The sequence below is a fragment of the Eschrichtius robustus genome, chromosome 13 (assembly GCF_028021215.1).
Source record: "Eschrichtius robustus isolate mEscRob2 chromosome 13, mEscRob2.pri, whole genome shotgun sequence".
Taxonomy (NCBI): Eukaryota; Metazoa; Chordata; class Mammalia; order Artiodactyla; family Eschrichtiidae; genus Eschrichtius; species Eschrichtius robustus.
In genome coordinates, this window is record NC_090836.1 from 33,388,009 (window position 1) to 33,407,276 (window position 19,268).

The 19,268-nt window shown below is 31.9% G+C and overlaps 1 protein-coding gene across 1 annotated transcript in view; it reads left to right on the forward strand.

Moving 5' to 3' along the window:
- Positions 1–6,367: 6,367 nt before the first annotated feature.
- Positions 6,368–19,268, forward strand: part of MUC19 (mucin 19, oligomeric) — a 104,138-nt gene continuing 91,237 nt past the window's right edge. The window contains exons 1-13 of the mRNA XM_068561933.1: positions 6,368–6,475; positions 6,903–6,963; positions 7,226–7,323; positions 9,168–9,378; positions 10,053–10,175; positions 10,599–10,722; positions 12,153–12,288; positions 13,537–13,629; positions 14,246–14,330; positions 14,504–14,641; positions 15,350–15,499; positions 17,422–17,516; positions 17,953–18,079. Of these exons, the coding sequence (XP_068418034.1) occupies positions 6,383–6,475; positions 6,903–6,963; positions 7,226–7,323; positions 9,168–9,378; positions 10,053–10,175; positions 10,599–10,722; positions 12,153–12,288; positions 13,537–13,629; positions 14,246–14,330; positions 14,504–14,641; positions 15,350–15,499; positions 17,422–17,516; positions 17,953–18,079 (1,534 nt within the window). The 5' untranslated portion in view covers positions 6,368–6,382. The remainder of the gene's footprint in view (positions 6,476–6,902; positions 6,964–7,225; positions 7,324–9,167; positions 9,379–10,052; positions 10,176–10,598; positions 10,723–12,152; positions 12,289–13,536; positions 13,630–14,245; positions 14,331–14,503; positions 14,642–15,349; positions 15,500–17,421; positions 17,517–17,952; positions 18,080–19,268) is intronic.

Consider the following 19,268-nt stretch of genomic DNA (forward strand, 5'->3'; position numbering starts at 1 on the left):
GGATCCCACATGCTGCCGAGCAACTGGGCCCGTGAGCCACAACTACTGAGCCTGCGCGTCTGGAGCCTGTGCTCTGCAACAAGAGAGGCCGTGATGAGAGGCCCGCGCACTGCGATGAAGAGTGGCCCCGCTCGCCGCAACTAGAGAAAGCCCTCGCACAGAAACGAAGACCCAACACAGCTAAAAATAAATAAATAAATAAATAAATAAATAATAATAAAAAAAAAAAGCTTCCTGGACCCAGTTTTAGTGCAGAATCTCTCATGTTTCTGTCAGCAATCACAATCTATTTTCTATGCCAAGATTCTCTCTTGAAATTGCATACTCAGTTTGCCAAGTAATATTATAAAGTAGGGTTTTTAGACAGTTTGTGGCCTTTAATTTTGTTTTGTTTGGAAAAAAATTTTAATTTTCATTAGGTGAGGCATGTCCTCTCTGATTCAACATGCTTCTACCTATTGGCTGATTCAAACTTTTCCTTTACTTGCCTGGTCCCTGAAGTTTCTGTATTTTGTACCTCTGCAAAAGTCGGAAAGAAGGAGATCCAGTGAAGAAAATAACTTCAATATTTTATATTAAAATTTAATATTTGAGTCCAGGTGGTGATAACTGAAAAGGGAGAAACAGTTTTAGGTGTAGGGATATGGTTGAAATCTCTTCAGGAAAGACACAAAGGTTTCCTATCTGTTCAGTCATCTGTTTTGGGATTGACAAGCTCAGTATGACTAATAAGTTAACACAGATATTTGCTCTTGTTTGCAACACTGAGGTGTGAATGGTTTGCTCATATTCTATAGGATATATTGAAACTTTATCTTAAATGAACCTAGTGCTTCACTTTTCTTATGGAATTCTCTCAAACTTCATGGTAAATTGGTTGCCATGCACACCCCTAGTTACACTGTGTGGAATCATATATGGAAAGATATGCGGAAGGGAGGGGACGATACTTTCAAAACTATAATGAAGGCCTAGTTCAAGCAATGTGTATAGATTAATTTCTTGTATAATATGAATGAATGCAACTGTTCTCTGATAATGATTATTTTTTGTATGGTAGAGAAAACCAATTTAGCAAGCGGTCTTGCCAACAGGGTCTCTGGTGGTACAGAACTTGCGGCACTGCTTCAAATAAAAATAAAATGGTTGGGCTCCGTCTGGCCAAAATGGATTTGGTGTGAATTCAGTAAATGGATTAGCCAGCTCTAATTCTGCTGCTAGTGAAACAAGTATTCTAAGTTGTTTCTTAGTTTCTGCTTTTGACAGAAAAAGCAATCAATTAGCAAAGGAGGAACTGATGGTTATTTTTTGACCAATACAGATTTAGTGTTGGAGGGACTCATGGGAAAGATTTTTAAACTATGTTTGATTCTTAAAGGATCTGTGTTATCTTCAACAGAAATCAATTTAAACATTTTAGTGAAGAGGCAAGTAGATTGAATGCTTTTATGAAGGGGCTTGGACCTGGAATGAAGAGATCCAGTTTCTATCCATTCTTTCCCACTAACCTTCTGTGGACTTTGGTAAAGCCACTTAAACTCTCTTGTTCCCAAGTTTTGTCATAAGAAACAGAAACTTTTTGGTCTCATGTTTCTGTATGACTTTGAATTTTTAAGTTCTATTATTCATATTTGAACTAGTTGTCTTGAAAAGGAATGCCAGAATGTTTGAAACTGTCAGATGTGTATATCTATGGTCAAGAATTAGGAGGTGATAAGCAAAACAAAAGTGCTAAAATTTGTTATAGTGATTTTTATTTCAAAATGGTTTGCAATATTGTTTTATATTATATTTTCAATAAACAAAAAAGGTGTGGATAAATAGCTTTTTATATTTGGAAATTAAAGTCAGTGACAGAAGTGAGGGTCAATAAAGTACAGTAAATATAGGTATTTTTTGTGTCAGAGCAATTTATCTTAAAAGATGTGGAAATTAGTGGAAACAGGAAGAAGAGCAAGGAGTTTGTTCTCCCTGGGCTTTGGCTTTGGCTCTCACTTCAGAGGCTCAGGAATTCTGATCTAGACTCTATTAAGAAAAAACACAAATGATTTACATCCTTTGTTTATTGCTCCTGATTACAGTTTAAGTTTCCATTTAATTTTCCATTTGTCTTTTGATTTTGGACTTGATGGTAAACAGGCAGGTTAATTTGGATTTGGTCTTGGTAATTCTGGCTCACCTGGAGTTGGTGTCAGTGGTCTTCAAAATAAAAGGCTTTGGTAAAAATAAAACAGGGAGCATTGGAAAATCAAGTTCCAGTGATCTAAGTATTACTCTTTAGGTTTTGTGCATGAAAAGTATTGACTCATAAGTTGTACCTAAATATTCCCTGGTGACAACCTTTTTTAATTTCAGCAGACAGCTGAACATAGGCACCAACATAGGCAGAGGGGCTGGATTTAGTAGCAGTGCCTCTGGAAATTTAGCATTTGGTTTGGGGACATCTGGTCAAAAGGGATTGGAAGTCAGTAGAGCTGATTGGAGTGAAATTAGCAGTAGAGGATCTGCTGGGGGTGAATCCATAGGTTTTAGATGCCTGTAGCTTAGGTATTCCAACTAAGACTCATTCCAGAAAAATTTTAAATTAATTAAATTAACTAATTAGTTAAAATACTTCTCTTTACATTTAACAACAAACTAATTAGTTAAAAAAGATTAATTTTTAATAACATCTTGATTTTTTCATCAGTTGGAACAGGGTGTTTTGGCTGGGAACTTGGAGCTAGAAGGGGCAATGCTGCATTTGGTTTTAGAGCTTCTGGTTTGAGTTCATATGGTGACAGAGGCTTTAGTAGCAGAACACTTGAAGGAAATTGAGTGATTAGATCTGAAGGATCCATTTCCAATGATCTAGGTATTGATATCTCATATTTGTGCATACAAATTTCTGAATCATAAAATATTTTCAATATACTCTGTGACAGTCATTTTATATTCTGCAGATGATACCAATTTGAGAAATGGTAATACCTTTGTTGGTGATAGCTCTGGAAACTTAGAATCCAATTTAGGGGCTTTTGGTCAACAGGGATTTGGAATCAATGAACTTGGAGGGGATAGAATGAGTGGCAGTACATCTGTTGGGGATAGACACAACGACTTTTGCTCTGATGCCAGTAGTTCAGATATCCTCTCAGTCTCTGTTCCTAAGGAACAGAGACATTAATGTCTCTTGATATTAGACATCTTGAGATTGAACATCTCAGTTCATCTAGATTAATAGTTTTAATAATTCCAGTTTCTGTGAATGCAGAATCCTTTATTCAGTTGACATCTTGAAATGGTACCTAGGTTTCCCAAGTGTAAAACAATTCAAAGTGGGAGTAAGTTTGGTTGAAACTGAAATAACAGACTTGGAACCCTGTCTACACAACACTTTTCTCTTTCCCTGAACAAGTTTTAAGGCAATTTATCTGGAATAAAGTAATTTGGTGTCAGTTCATTTAGTAGCGAGGCTTATAATTTTGTTACTCCAGCAGGTTGTTGAGTTGATAATGATTTTTTCTTATACAGCTTCACGTGGTTCTAAGTCTGCTAGCATTACCATTGTTGAACTTGGATCTATGGTTTATACATCAGATCTAAAAATATTTTTTTCATATTTTACCAGATAAAATTATACACATAAACAGCCTAATCATTTTGTATTAAATAGGTGTCACAAGCTCATCTGACTACAGTACTTCTGGACCACTCAGCACTCCAGGTAGTTTGATTTTTAATGTTCAGTGTTTATAATGTATATGTAAGATGTTCTGTTGTTTATTGATTTGCTAGGACTTGATATTATTATGTGTTTCTCATGTAGCATTGAACATCTAAGTACTTCTCCTCTTCCAGTACTAAAATTTAGATGACCAATTGGATATTTGAAACAATTTTTTGAATAAGAAAGATTAAATTATATCTTAATAGAACCTAAACAAAACAATGCAACTTCCCCTTTATCATTTTAGATACAGTATTTAAAGAATGATTTTATAAATAAATTAAGAATTTAATCTATTATCACTCAACCTGGGCAAAGAAAATTGGCCTCAAAATATACATAAATGGCATTGTGAAAAATATTTTAAAATTCTATCAAAATGTTCACTTTTTAAAATTGTTGTTACTATTCTATTCTGCTTGCTTTTAAACCTTGCTCTAAGATTTCATGTGTTTACTTGGTTACATAAAAGGGTCAGTCCATTGGAAATAAATGATAATGGGAAACAAAGTTTCAAGGTTATGAATTTTTCCCTTTGATCAGGAGAACTGATTATTTTTATATATAGATGATTGAGTTATTAGTATTATACAGTAGACTGATTTAATAAAATCTATCTTGGGCCTGTTTGGGTAGTATTTCCCAATAAATTAGGCTACAAATATTCTATTTTTGAAGTTGAAAATATAGTTCTGTAAGGGATGCAGCATATGTTATTAATTGTACATGACCCAAAATGAATAAACTGTTAATGATTTCTGAACATATTGTGGCTGATTGCTACAAGAAAAAATATGGGCTTCAGAGATAATCATACATATGACTTTGGCAAATCATAGCTGTCACAAAATCAAATTATATATTTAGGATTAAAAAGAACCCATTGATGGCCTTCAATACCAACTTTTAAATTCCCATGTAAAGACCAAATATCCTGTATATTTAACGTCAATATATATTTGAAATTTAAGTAATCTATGCATTGTGTTGAATAGGAAAAGGAACCCATATTCCAGAAGCAACCCCCAAATACTCAGAAACAAACACAACTATTGGTAAGTAAAAATGACTCTGATTTATATCCATATTTATTTACCAAGCCAACCAGTACCTAATGAGGTTTCAAAGTAATGAAAATTTGAAACTGGTTTAAAAAATTTTTCCATCATCTATCTGTTTTATACACACACACAGACACAGACATGCACCACACATACACATAAACATATATACACACACACATATATATGTACATACACATATATGTATAGAGAGAAATAATATAATTCTTTATACTTATTTAATATTAATGGTAACCCACTCAGACAACATTAGAAAAACTAGCTCTACAAAAAAGCAAAACAAACGAGCAAACAGACCACGGCTTCCCTCCATATATCCCTTCCCATAGTAGAGACAATTTCCCTTTGGGAAACAAGATGTTTTTCTTTTTTGGTTTTAGCCAACTTTGGGTATTTCCAAATACTCAGGTATTAATTTTAGCACATTTTGCAGTATGTAAGAAAGAAAAATACAGACTTAAAGTGGATGTGAGGATAGTACCTTTCAGTGATTTTTTCTCTTGGTACATAAACACTTAAAAAAATGAAACTAGAAGCTACATTAATTGTTCTAAATAATAATGAATATTCTACCCTAAATATTTTGTAGGTGAAGTTTCTACTTGGGGCAAAGGAGCATATAAAGCTTTCAATGGCCGTGTCTTTTCCTTTGAGTCTTCATGCACGTATAGTTTCTGCCGTCACTGTGTTGAATCTGGAGGAGATTTCAATATTGAGATCAAACGAAACAATAATAGTGAGATTGAAAAAATAACAGTTATAGTAGACAGTAATGTCATCTCTATTGTTGGCCATATCATTTTAGTTAATGGAGAAAGGTAAATGTCACAGTGTTTTGAATAAAGGCTACAGAATTACTTGAAGTAACCTGAGCAAAAAGAAAATAAAAGGTTGATTAGGGAGAGATAGTACTCTTTTCCTATTTTGATGCTCATATTGATATTTATAATAAATTCTTGTAAAATGTATAAGACTTTGCTATACGTGGGATTATAAGATATTATATTTATTCCTATCACAAGGTGGGAAAAAAAGAGTAGTTCTGTTGTTTGACTATTTTGAGTATCTAGATTTGGGGCAACATGCATATTCAACAAAACTGTGAATAGAATATTTCAATTTTCATTTGCATGTGTAATGCTAAATAAAAATTTGAGGTTTTACAATACATTGAAACTTAGGCCATTGTTTTTAGAAGTAGCAACTTATATTTGGAAGGGATGACATATTTGAATATTTTTCAGGATAAGAAAATGAGGCATGATATTCTGCTTGTGAACATTTCAAATTATTTAATCATTTTATTCTTATAATGGACCAGTTTCTTCTTGTTCATTTCTCCAAAGCCCCAAAGATTTATTCATTGTTCCTTAAAAGTCTTTCCAAAATCAGAAGAAAGCCATTGTGTCTCTTCTTCTGAAATGATCAGAAAAAAAACTTTACTATTTATTAGCAGTAATTATATTTATGATACTAAATATAGAAACACGAATTACCAGAAAAAAACATGATGTAATAATACTGTTCTTACACCTTTTATATGTACTTGTATTTTATACTTTTCAGTGTACAGATACCATATGACAATAAGATGATTCACATTAAAAAATATGGAGGACATAATGTTCTGAATAGCCGTAGAGGAATCCTGTCTTTAATGTGGGATGAAAATAATAAACTCTCAGTAAGTCCATCTATGATCTTCTTATAGTTTGTGCTTTTTGTTCTTTACTTTCAGTTATAAAATAATACAATATAAAGAAAATAAGAGCTAAGGTTTATTGAGAAATCTCTATGTATCAGGCAATGTACTAAGCATTATCTAATATTTAAAATATGGTTATTAATCTTATTTTACAGATGATGGAACTCAGAAAATTCAGGCTAATAAAAGTTAAATAATCCACCCAAAGACACAGTTAATAAGAGGTGAAGTCAGGATCTTTCCAAATTCTAAATCTAAATCCTTTAGAAAAGGCCCTGTAATACATTCCTAAGTAACCAGCTTAGGTAAAATTGAACATGAAGAGGGTCTGTCTTTTGGTTTGGTTAAAGTTTGTCTTGAGATATTTTCAATATTTTATAAACATACACGTAATTTTTTTTTAAAGCTCACTCTTCACAAGCAGTATCCAACTTGTGGTCTTTGTGGTAACTTCAACAGCATTCCAGGTAAGATTTCAATGCATTTTGTCTAAGAAAATTGCCTCCCAAAAGGAAATTATAAAGTAATTCTTCATATTTGGATAAATCTAACAATTAACAATTTGCATTTGTCTATAAAATGAGAAATTGTTAAAATAAAAAAAAATTTACATTGTCAAGTCCATATTTATCTTGAAAATAATGTGTGTATATATATATATATATATATATATATATATATATATATATAAAATGAATATCTTGAAGTTAACATTGTTTTCTTTTTAAGGAGACGATATTAATGAGCACATTGACAATAGTAAAATTCCTGGTAATTGTCCCAAAGCTGTTACCAAAAGCTATCAAGTTTGTGAAGATGGAGTGCATGTAAGAAATATATATTTCATTTAATATCAGATTTCAACAATATTCCCTTTGGTTTCAATTTGGATAGCCAACATCCTCTTCTAACACTCAGACCTTATTAGAATTTTGCCATTGCTTCCTCTCCAATGTCCCTGTGGTCTGTTTCTCTACTTTAGTCTAGCTGTAGATGCTAAAGTAAGTGTTTTTTTAAAATGATATTTACTATATATGAGTGTAACAATTCTAATTTCCTTTGAACAGTGTTTTAGTTGGTCTGTAAACTGACATGCTTCACCTCTCCATGATTATTTGTTAATAAGGACTGACTTGACTCTTACAGTTTAGAAATCCCTGTAGTGCATTCCTAAGAACTACTTTCTGCTCTCACTCCCTTACTTTTGCCCCAGATAACCAATCTGAATTGTCATCTCCAGTATACTTTACCTTCTTTCTGAAAAAGTTACAGATAATCTTTTTGACTACACCACTTGAAAATAGTCATCATTTATTCTGAATTTTCTGCACTTGCAGAAACTCTTAATGTTGAATTTGGTAGATTGCACTCATTTGGTGACTGAAGGAATTTTCACATATTCTTATTTCAATCTAGAACAAAATTCTCAAGACCAAGGTATGTATGAATAGTATAGGTAGAAGAGACTTGTGTTTTAATTGACAATGGGTGTTGTATTTATAACCATCTTGTCATCTCTTAGCAAAGCAAACTAAGGTCATCTGCTATCTTCCTTGTGAAACGCTCCTTGATTTTTGCAGTTAGAATTGCTTTCTCTTTCCTCTGTTACCCTATGTCACTCATTGGTACTTATGATCTATAAAAATTCCTCATGTTTTTCTCACATGTTTCCTAAGAAATTATGAGCTCTGTGATGACAGGGATTAGGTTTTACTGTTGTGGTAGTTGCACAGTGTGTGAGAACTTACGCCTGGTTGCTCAAAAATGTTAGTTGAATGAGTATACAAATTTATATTAAAGCCAATGTGTATTTAGTAAGAACTTACTATGTACAAGACATTGTGTTAAGCCTAGAGATTATAAAGTTCTATTTCTTGCTCCAAAGAAACCTGTAATCTAGTGAGAAAGATAAACAAAGAATAATACATTAAAAAAAAAAAAAACAATCTTTGAAGATTTCATTTCACTTAATTTTATACCTCACTTGGAGAATGTTATCAGTTGTCCTGGGGCTTAGTTGGTGCAAATTGTGTTATTTGCTTGCTAGTAGCTTTTATATTTCTCTGAAAACAAACATAGTTAAGATAGAAAAAAGCTATGTGGTAATTAAAATATGTTGAAATTTGAACTTTTTGTGCTTGACAGTATATGTCTTTACTTCCTTAACCAACATGAGAACAGATATGTTTCCAGAGCTGACTCACATGGCCCCCACAAAGAAAGCACAGAATCAGTCCATTTTATTTTTTTGCTCATCAAATATAAGCAGACTGACAGTTAAAGGGCCAATATCCCTCTGTCTATTGTGGTATCAATCATTCACCATCCCAATCTCTGGCATTGACAACCTTTCCTTTTCTCACCCCTTCCATTTTCTCAAATTCTAAACTTCATGTCACTTTTAGAGAAATTTTGGATGAGTTTAGGTACAACAAATTTTGAAGTCCTCATATAGCAATCACAAGTATCAGAGGTGAAGTTTTCTTTTAGGAGTCACTGTACCAAATGTAATAATTCAAAACTCCCCATTTCAACCAGTGTTCAAGAACTTTTCCTGTCAAAGCTACAAGGTATTATGCAAAAAAAATTTCTGAATTTATCTTTCCCAAAATACTCATTTGATTCTTCATTTTTCCTATGTTTTCTTAAAACTTCATGCTTCATTTCCTAGCACTGTAACAAAATTATTGGAACCTACTTTGAGAAATGTGGAAAGGTTGGCACTTTATCCAACGACTACAAAATGATCTGCATTGATGAGTACTGCCAAAGTAGAGACAAAAAATCCACCTGTGACACTTATGCAGAATTGTCCCGCCTCTGTTCATCAGATGGTCCCGGCACCTATGTATCCTGGAGAGACGATCCCGATGTGGTTTGTGGTAGGTTTTAAATATATTGCAGATTCCAAATCAGGAAGTTTCCATAGCACTTAAAGTTGGGCTATGTTTCAAAGTAATCTTCTCTAATGCCTGTAAACCCTGGAAGAAACCTCAGAGACCATAATCTTGTCTCTGACATGTACCTGTGAGGAAACTGAGGTCCATTTTGTGGGGTTACTTGCCACAAGTGCTTTGTGTTAAGATCTTAATTGGGAACTTTATAATCAGTAAAAGTCGCTGGGAAAAATTGGTAATTCTGTGAAATTCTGTAAAAACTGTAAAAAATAACTGAAAAAGTTATCAAAAGTATGTTGATGAGTAATTATTTTTTTCAGAAAATTAGAAAACCTAAATGAGTTTCATACAAATATGAATATACTTTTCATTTATACTTAGTTCAATCTTTACAAGTTAAAATACAAATAGAATATCAATTTCAAAGTAAGATAAAATGATACTATATAATATACATTTCCTCCAAATTAAATATTGTATCATAAAATAATGCATGGGAAATTGGCATAATTTAGTTACTGAATATCTTTAAAAACTGACATATCTTGAAAAGTAGACTCAAAGAATCCCATTTGAAAAGATCCACATTAGAATATTATGTATTTATCACATTTATTTTCCTCTAATTTCCATGTATACATATTTCTATATTTCTCCAGAGAAACCTAGATGCCCAGAAAAACATATCTACAAAGAATGTGGTCCCTCAAATCCTGCAACTTGTTCTAATGTGGCTCCTTTTCAAGGCATCGAATGTGTGAGTGGCTGCACCTGCCCAGAAGGTAATAATATTTACACTAAAACAATTGAAAATGAAGTGACTCAGTTATAGTGGGATCTTGTTTCTAACAAGGTATTTAATGAATAAATTATTACCTATTTATAATCCATCCTTCTAACATACTGCAGGGGAGGGGTAGAGAGACTTTTAAAGTTAATGTGCATTTCTGTCTCTACAATAACTGAGGGCCATGGTACTACACAGATGATTCGCTAGCTCTGTATTAGGCCCAAAAGGACTGCTCTGTGGCTCTGAAAATTGTCTATACTCTTGCCAGTTCTCAAATTTCTTAAATAGAAATTATCATTTTAAGTGCATGTTTACACTTGAAAGAACAACCTCCAAAGTGATTTTGCAATACACTGCTTGAGAATTTACTGATGTTTATATAGTTTCGAGATTAACTTTATATAATGTACTCTAGGTTATCTATTGGATGATATTGGAGAGAAAGGGAGATGCGTGTTGAAGGCTGACTGTCCCTGTGAATCTAATGGAAAGGTGTATCAGTCAGGAGAAATCCGTGAAGGTTCTTGTGGTTCTCAGTGGTATGTGTGTGTGCTTTTTGTCTACATTTTATTGATAGTGAAATAATACTAATATTTTAATGTAATTTGAAGTAATTCCCTAAATCCACATGTAAAATAAACTTTTCAGAAAAAAAAGCAACCTTCTGGCATTTTCTGTGTTGATATTCTGTCTTTCAGTTTTTGAGGAAAGTTTTGTGTTTTATGTAAAATGTATGAGCTTTCTTTGTATCTTTAAAAGACAATGTTTTTTTACTAACTAAAAGAGTGTTTTGAATAGTAAACCGATTGGTGGTTACAAAACAGAGCAAAGAATAATACAAAAGTATGGTTACAATAATGAAACAATATGCTAATTGCCAAGAATATTTAAAAATATACAATTAGAAACAACCCAACATTTTTCAAATAATTTTTATACGAGGCTACATTGGTGAAGATACATTTAATCCAGATAGGATTTTAATGTGCCAAAAATTAGTGTAGATTATTTCTCTTTTAGTTGAATAGCTTGATTCTTCCTTTTGCATTCAGGAACAATATTCTGACCAGAGGGATTTCCCTGTTCCTCATTATGCCTTTTCTCTGAAACACCACATATCTGCTGGACTTCAGAGGACTTTCTAGAATGTACTGTGTCCTTGTGAGGAAATAAACTGACTCAATGAAAACTAATATATTATTTATACTGTAATATTTTCTCAATAAATAGGCAATGTTCTGTTAGCCTGGTAATAATATATTAATAATAATTATGAATAACAAGAGCTATGATTTTTTGAATGTGTATAGCTGTGCTGTCCAAGAGAAATATAATGTGAACCACAAATATGACCCACATATATAATTTAACACTTTTAGTTGATGCATTTGAAAAAGCAAAAAGAAACAAGCAAGTGGAATTAATTATAATCATGTACTTTACATATCCAAAATACTATCATTTCGACATGAAATTAGTATAAAATGTTGAAAGATGATACAACCTTTTTTCATATTAAGTCTTAGAAGTCTGTATGTATTTTACATTTACAGCAGATCTCAATCTGGACTGACAAGCCGCATTTCACATAATCAGTAGCTATGTCTCTATACTATATTGGACAGTGCAGGTCTATAATGTGGCATGTAACAGGTGTTTTAATACTAATAGTGAAATGTGTTCCATTTAAACAAACTCCTGAAATCCAGTTTACAAGTTTTTATATGTTTAATGCAGGCAGAAGTTATTATTTTGGTCAATGGAATTAGAGTCTTTTAAAATACCAGGATACCACCGTCAATGAGACATTTTATCAAAGCTGAGATGTTGGGTGGGGAATGAAAATGGTGTAAGAAAACTTAACTAGATGTCGTAGTTTAAGTTGTGATTTTTTAATGTTGTGTTATTTATTTTCACCATAGAGAAAGCATAATTGATGACCTTTAACATAACCATTGTATTTTAACAGCACATGCCAAGAAGCAAAGTGGTCTTGCACTAAAATGTTATGTCCTGGAAGATGTAAGGTGGAAGGAAGTTTGATTACCACCTTTGATGGTGTTAAATACAATCATCCTGGAAACTGTCACTTTTTGGCGATCCATGTATGTAATAGTCTACAACAACACTTGAGAAAACTGATACATCAAACTACATCAAACTATTTCTCAGCCATTTTAAAACACAATCTTCATCTTTATTTACTATTAAAAATAACAAACAGCCCTTCAATCATTGGTTATGTGTTTCAGTATCTGCTTTCGGTCACATATTGACATTGACAATCATTATTACCTGTGCTCCTTAGAAATTCTTGCTAAACAAAAACAATCAAAATCTCCTTCATTACTAATAATTTTCTAAATACACCGGGAAAAGATTTCCTTTTTCTACTTTTCTTTGTATGTGTTCACTAGTGCCTCAAATGAAACTATCTTTTACATTCCATAAAGCATCTTCCTCTTTCATCATTATTCTTTTACATTTATTTTTAGTTTTTATAATATAACAGTATGATAGAGGTTATCCTTACATTTAAACTCTTTTCAATATTAAAATCTTAAGTAATCTGAATTTCAATAAAAGGGGGATTCTATTTTGTAGCTTGTACCTGTAGCTAGCATGAGAACAGGCAATTTTACTTAACCTTCCTGGTCAGAAACAAAGATGAGCAGAATTTGTGCCTCCTGAAGTGAGAGATATGGGTCAATGACCAGTAATCTGAAAAATGTAGTTGCTGCAATTAAAAGTCAGTTTTTGAAATCTTCTTTCCTTTTTTGTAATACTCCTCACATAATCCATGAGGATAGGGGATGGGCAAAGTGAGAGGGAAATATGTCCAAATATATAGACTCTTTGCTTCTTATAGATTAGAGATTCCTAGATCCTGAAATGAGAACTGGAAGTCAATGTTTGGTATGACTTTTATTATGGGTTGACAAATTAAATACCTCTCTCATTGGATTTAAGTTAACATCATGGATTTTCCAGAGAATAAACAAGCTATGTTACCTCGAAGTCCTATTAGTCTCAATAATGCAGCGCAATTCTTGTGGAGAAGACGAAAAGTAAAGCTAAAAGAAAAAAAAAATGATGCTATGAAAATCCACCAGTTATAGACTACTTAGATAGTCTATACCTTATGCAAGAAACTTGGACCATCTGTAAAGCTCTTGGCTAATCCTGGACTGTACCATTGACTGAACTAGGTTTCTAGTTTCAGAGCAGACTGATTAGATGTAAGCCTTTTGCATATTTAAAATGCAAACATGCATTGTGAATGAATCACATAGTAATAGCATATATTCAATGACATTTTAATAAACATTTACATGAAATGTATTTTTTAACAGGATAAAAATTGGTCTATTAGTGTTGAGCTTCGTCCATGTCCAAGTGGTCAGTCAGGAACGTGCTTAAATAGTGTTACACTCCTCTTGAATTCGGTAAGTAATCAGATTCCTAAAGCAAAATCGAATCAATTGCTCCACAAATTTAGAATTTTCAGGTTGAAAAAGAGAGGTTTTACTGTGTAAATTAAAAGCATAATAAGATTGATAAAGTCTCTGGAAGAGCTGGATAGTTCCAAGGACCCTTAAGTATATCAAAATTACCATAGACACATAACTAATGTGCTAGTTACAGGTCAGCCTTATGTGCTTATTAGATTATTAAAATCTATGACCCATTTAAGAAGGCATTTATATTTGTTTAGAATTTCATGTATTTGGAACTATCATTTTAAGTGGAGATGACCTATATAGGGAGGGAGGTCACCTAGCTTGATCTTTGGTACTTACAAGTGGTTCAACCTTTGAAAATCCAAGTTACCTTCTTGGGTCTTGGTTTCCTCATCTACAAATCAGGGATGAAAAGTCCTTTATAATCCTCCTCAAAGAATTTTTATAAGAAATGCTTTAAAAATGTTCTATATTTTAGATATTTATAAATTAATCCATTACAATTAAACTTTTATGGGAAAAAATTTCAGGTTCATATATTACACTAAAATGAATTAATATTGTAAATTAATATGAACTAACAATGTGTTTTAAATATTAGTCTGTTCCAGTTGACAAATACATATTCAATAGAGATGGAACAGTCACAAATGACAAGATTAGAAATCAAGGTTATTATTATTCAGGTAAGTTTAATACCATTTTAAAATAAATGTAAAATGCATTAATTTATTCAATTTTTAAGGATATTAAATGTTTCTGTTTTTTAAAATCTATTAAAGTATAAAAGCATTTTAAGAAATCAAAAACTGTTTAATATGTCAACTGTTGCTATTAATATAAATTATTACTTTAACAGAAAAAATACAGATCTCCAATGCATCTTCCTCATACCTTCAAGCAGAAACATACTTTCATGGAAAACTGCAAATACAAATTGTTCCTGTGATGCAATTATATATTTCCATGCCACCCAACCAATTCACAGACACTGTAGGTAAGTTGTCTAGATATGTTTTTATTTCCAAGGTGCTAATGTAACCATCTAGTGTAATTTTCAGTTGTCTCAAGTAATGACATTAGACCATAAGGCATTTTTACTTAATCTTTCCTTTCATATTGCAGTAAAATAATTCTAACATACAGTGAGGACAGCTTTATTTATTACAAAATCTATTTCCTAAAGGTTTTCAACAATTTAAAAATTTTAAGGTTTTTAAATTAAGGATTTATTAAGTGAGATTTGATAATTTTTGTTATTTCATTTTGCTAATATATGTTACTAAAGGTTTGACTTGTAGAAGAGTAAATGAAAATATTATACATATAAATCTTTTGAAAATCAAGTTTCAAATACAAGCTATTATAACTAGTCTTTCTGCTCATAGATTACATTTATTTTACTGAGTTTTTCTGTTATAGAAATCAGCTCTTACATACCGTCCAAATATCAAACAAAACAAAGAAACGATGGCAAATCCCACAGTTACTCATTTAAAACCGTCTAAATTTTTGCAATATACTTTTGCTTAAGAAGGTGACATTTATACACAGGAAAAAAATGTAACTCATGGGTCAGAAGGGTCCAGATAAGAAAGACAATACTCTCAGGTGGCTTATACATGTTCTGATTTGAGCAAAGAACTGAATATGAATCCAAAAAGAAGATGAGAAAATGCTAAAATTTGTTCTGTGCTCTATCCAGGACTCTGTGGTTCCTACAACAACAGAGCAGAGGATGATTTCATGTCAAGTCAGAATATATTAGAGAAGACATCTCAGGCATTTGCTGATTCTTGGGAAATGATGCCTTGTCCTAAAGGAAACACTGCTTCATGCGTCAGTATAGAAAAAGGTAATGTTAATTGAACGTCAAACTCTGTAATTAGATATTTGGTACTGGAATTATAAACTTATTCTGGTAATAATATGAGACTACCAGATAATCCTGGTTTCAGCTAGCTTTTGTTGTACTGTCCCAGTTTTAGAGGGAACAGTGGGGAAACAATTGGGCTGGTTGATGACACTCTTAGAAAACATGTCTCTCATTGGGGAAGGGAGGGAGGAAAAGACACAGCTGTCTTTTTCTATACTCACTCTTTCCCTCCTTATACAGTTTTCTCCATGGTTATAGAATAATAGGGTTAGAGGAGACTTTACCTATCACTTAGTTTATTATTATTCCTATTTTATTTAGTTGTAGAAGTCATCATTTCTTTGAATAGCGAGACTCACTCTAACTGCTAAGACACTTAACAATGCAGCTATAGTTAGATCCAGGTCTCCTAACCACTGCCATCATGTATACCAAACCCCAAATATAGATCTTAATGGGAAAACTGTACACTTGTATGATTCAGCTCATGTTTTAGCTTACCAAAGACTTTCATACCTATTAGTTCAATTTATTTCCACAAATATTCATGAAGGACATGGATGAGGTTATTATCTCCATTAATGTAGATGGTGATAATGGAGTTTAGATAGGGTGTTCTTAATAAGGTGTAACCCGAGTGTTTTGAGTCCAAGTCTTTCTCTGATTGTTCCCCTAGTATTGCTGATTTTAATACATACTTCACTTTATGTTGCTTCTTTCATAAGTAATAGAATGCAATGGAAGGTAAGTTAAGATACATTATGATGATATGTTAATTAGTTATTTCTAAATTAATCTGCATATTTGAAACAAATGTCTGATCAGTTTTTAATAATATTTAAAAATTACTAAAGCGATTCCTTTTGAAAATTTCATCTATTTGTTTTGATTTAAAAGATGAGCTGATAAATGCATTAACATCTACATGGTAATACATATTTCATGGTTTTAATTGTTGTTATTTTGTTTTGTGGGTGTTGCAATGAAAAAATGAGCATAGGTAAAAAACATATATATCTCATAGAAACCAAGCCAATTTATGTTAAGCAGACTATATGTTAACACTTTTGAGAGATACGTAAATGACTCAATTTTCAGTGTTTTATATATAACTTAATAAAATAAAATACAGAAAATTAAACTATAATAAGATGTTAATAATGTTTACAAAAAAACAGTGATACCTGGTTACAAGTTTGGCCTCATAATTGACCTCAATGTCCTTTAAATAGGTTCAGTCATCTTCCTTTATTGCTTCCTGGTGACAGTAACTTTTAAAGGCCAATCAACAAATAGTTAAAAAAAATTTTAGTAATGTTTGTCCTAGTCATGGTCATCATTCTTAAGAATCTGCAAATCACTGAGCAAAACATTTTCTACTCAGATGCTATTTTTGTGAATTTTCTCTTGTGTTAATTTAATCTGAGACTAGTTATTTATAAACCAACCAAATATCAATTAAGCAGTTAAAAATAAAATTAGCGTATCTGAATTATTGATACTGGTTGTCCTAATGTATGACCTTCAGAAACACTGATCTGACCTACTTGGATGACAGTACCAACCTTTCATAATTTGACATAAATATGTATTTTAAATTAAAAGGTACATAAATAAATACTCTGGTTCCCTTATTCATATTTTTATATAGAAACTGCACTTCAGAAAATGTTAACTGACTTAATATAAAAGTCCAAAGCTAATAAAGATTTGCCTCTAAGTTTAAATAGTTTCTGATTATATCATGCTATTTTTGTATATAGTGATAACAAATTATAACAAAACACTTTAAAAACACAATTGTTTTAATAAAGACAAAAGTTAAAAATTTACACTTTCTCTTTTAATCAAAAAATTATGACATTATTGATCTAATATGTGGTGCATTAATTTTCTTCCAGAAAGGTTTGCTGAAAGGCACTGTGGAATTCTTCTTGATTTGAGTGGGCCTTTTGCTTCCTGCCATTCAGTTGTGGACCCTAAACCATATCAAGAGGTATGTGAGGGTCTAATATTAACAGCTTTTTTTGAGAAATATTTTGATAATATTAAAAGAAGCATGAGATATTAAAAATGTTCAAATAGCAGCCATTGTCAGTAGATTAAGATATATGTTTAAATTTAACATTGGATTATACTAATTTATTCAATTGTTAGATATACCAACTCAAAACAAAAAGAGGTACTGCAAAATAGCCCCAAATGAGAAAAGTCTTGAATAAGTTTCTCTTTCTGTCTTTTCTAAGTTCTTGGAAAACTCATTTAACAATTGATTTGCTATTTTGTATATTTTTGAACGGAAGTAACTCCAGAAGTTTCAATGACAAAAGTTTTTCAGGGAAGAGGAGTGGTTATGAACTGATTTGTTATACACAGTTTTCCTGTTCTGAATATTTGCATAATGTAATATAAATTTGTTTCTTATTTTAAAGGAATGCAAAAAATACACTTGTACTTGTGAAAATAGTCAAGACTGCCTGTGTACGATTTTAGGCAACTATGTGAAAGCATGTGCTGAGAAGGAAACTTACATGATAGGATGGAGAGCTGGGCTTTGTGGTAAGCAGGATAGAGGCTTTAGATAACTCTACTTGCTTCTCAATTTTACAACAGTTGTGTGTGAGTGTGTGTGTCTAGGTGTACTTTAAGCATGTGTATTTACAAGTTTGTACTTTGTTCTTTCAAAGATGATTTTATGTTTTTTCAAAAAATGTTTTTTGTAATCCTTGCATATTTACTTCTTGGTTTATTTCTTCTATCTTGATTAAATACATTCATATTTTAACAAGAACATAATATATATAAATATATGTTTCTGTTCAATTTTTGTATGCTGAAATTTAAATAATGTTCTGACATGCATTTTTAACTGATAGTCAAATACTAATAACTTATTTTGAAAAAATAAATTAGTAAACTAAGGGCTCAACTACTATGTTTACAAAATCTTACTTTGGGGACTTCCCTGGCATTCCAGTGGTTAAGACTCTGCACTTCCATTGCAGGGGGCACAGGTTGGATCCTTGGTCAGGGAACAAAGATCCCCCTTGCCACGTGGCCAGAAAAAAAAATCTTATTTTGTTTTAAAATATTTATTACACTGAAGTCAGAAAGAGAAGGAAAAATACTGTATGTTATCACTTTTATGTGGAATCTGAAAAATAAAACAAACTAGTGAATATAACAGAAAAGAAATACACTCACAGGTATAGAGAACAAACTAGTGGTTACCAGTGGGGAAAGGGGAGGGAAAATATAGGGGTAGAGGATTAAGAGGTACAAATTTACTATGTATAAAATAAATAAGCTACAGGTATATATTGTATAGCACAGGGAATGCATCAAGTATTTTGTGGTAAATATAAAATAGAGTATAATCTATAAAAATTTTGAATCACTGTGTTGTACACTGAAACTAATACAATATTGTAAATCAACTGTACTCAGTAAAGAAAAAGTGAAAAAAATCTTATTAGAAGGCTGATAAATCCTTCATTTAATGGAAAAAAATGTTTATTGCACTATTCAAATACGACTTCAGAGAAGTACTTGGTTTACAAAAGAGAAAAACTTTTGTAGAAACACATCTCTATAGATAAAGCTTAATACTACATAGCCAATATCCAGTCAATCAGTAAGGTCTGTCAAGTTCACCTCCAAAATTTCTTTCAAATCCATTCATATCTTTCCATCTCTTTTGCCACCAACCTTGTTCAAAAGCTGTCACTTTTCCCCCTGGGTGATTGCA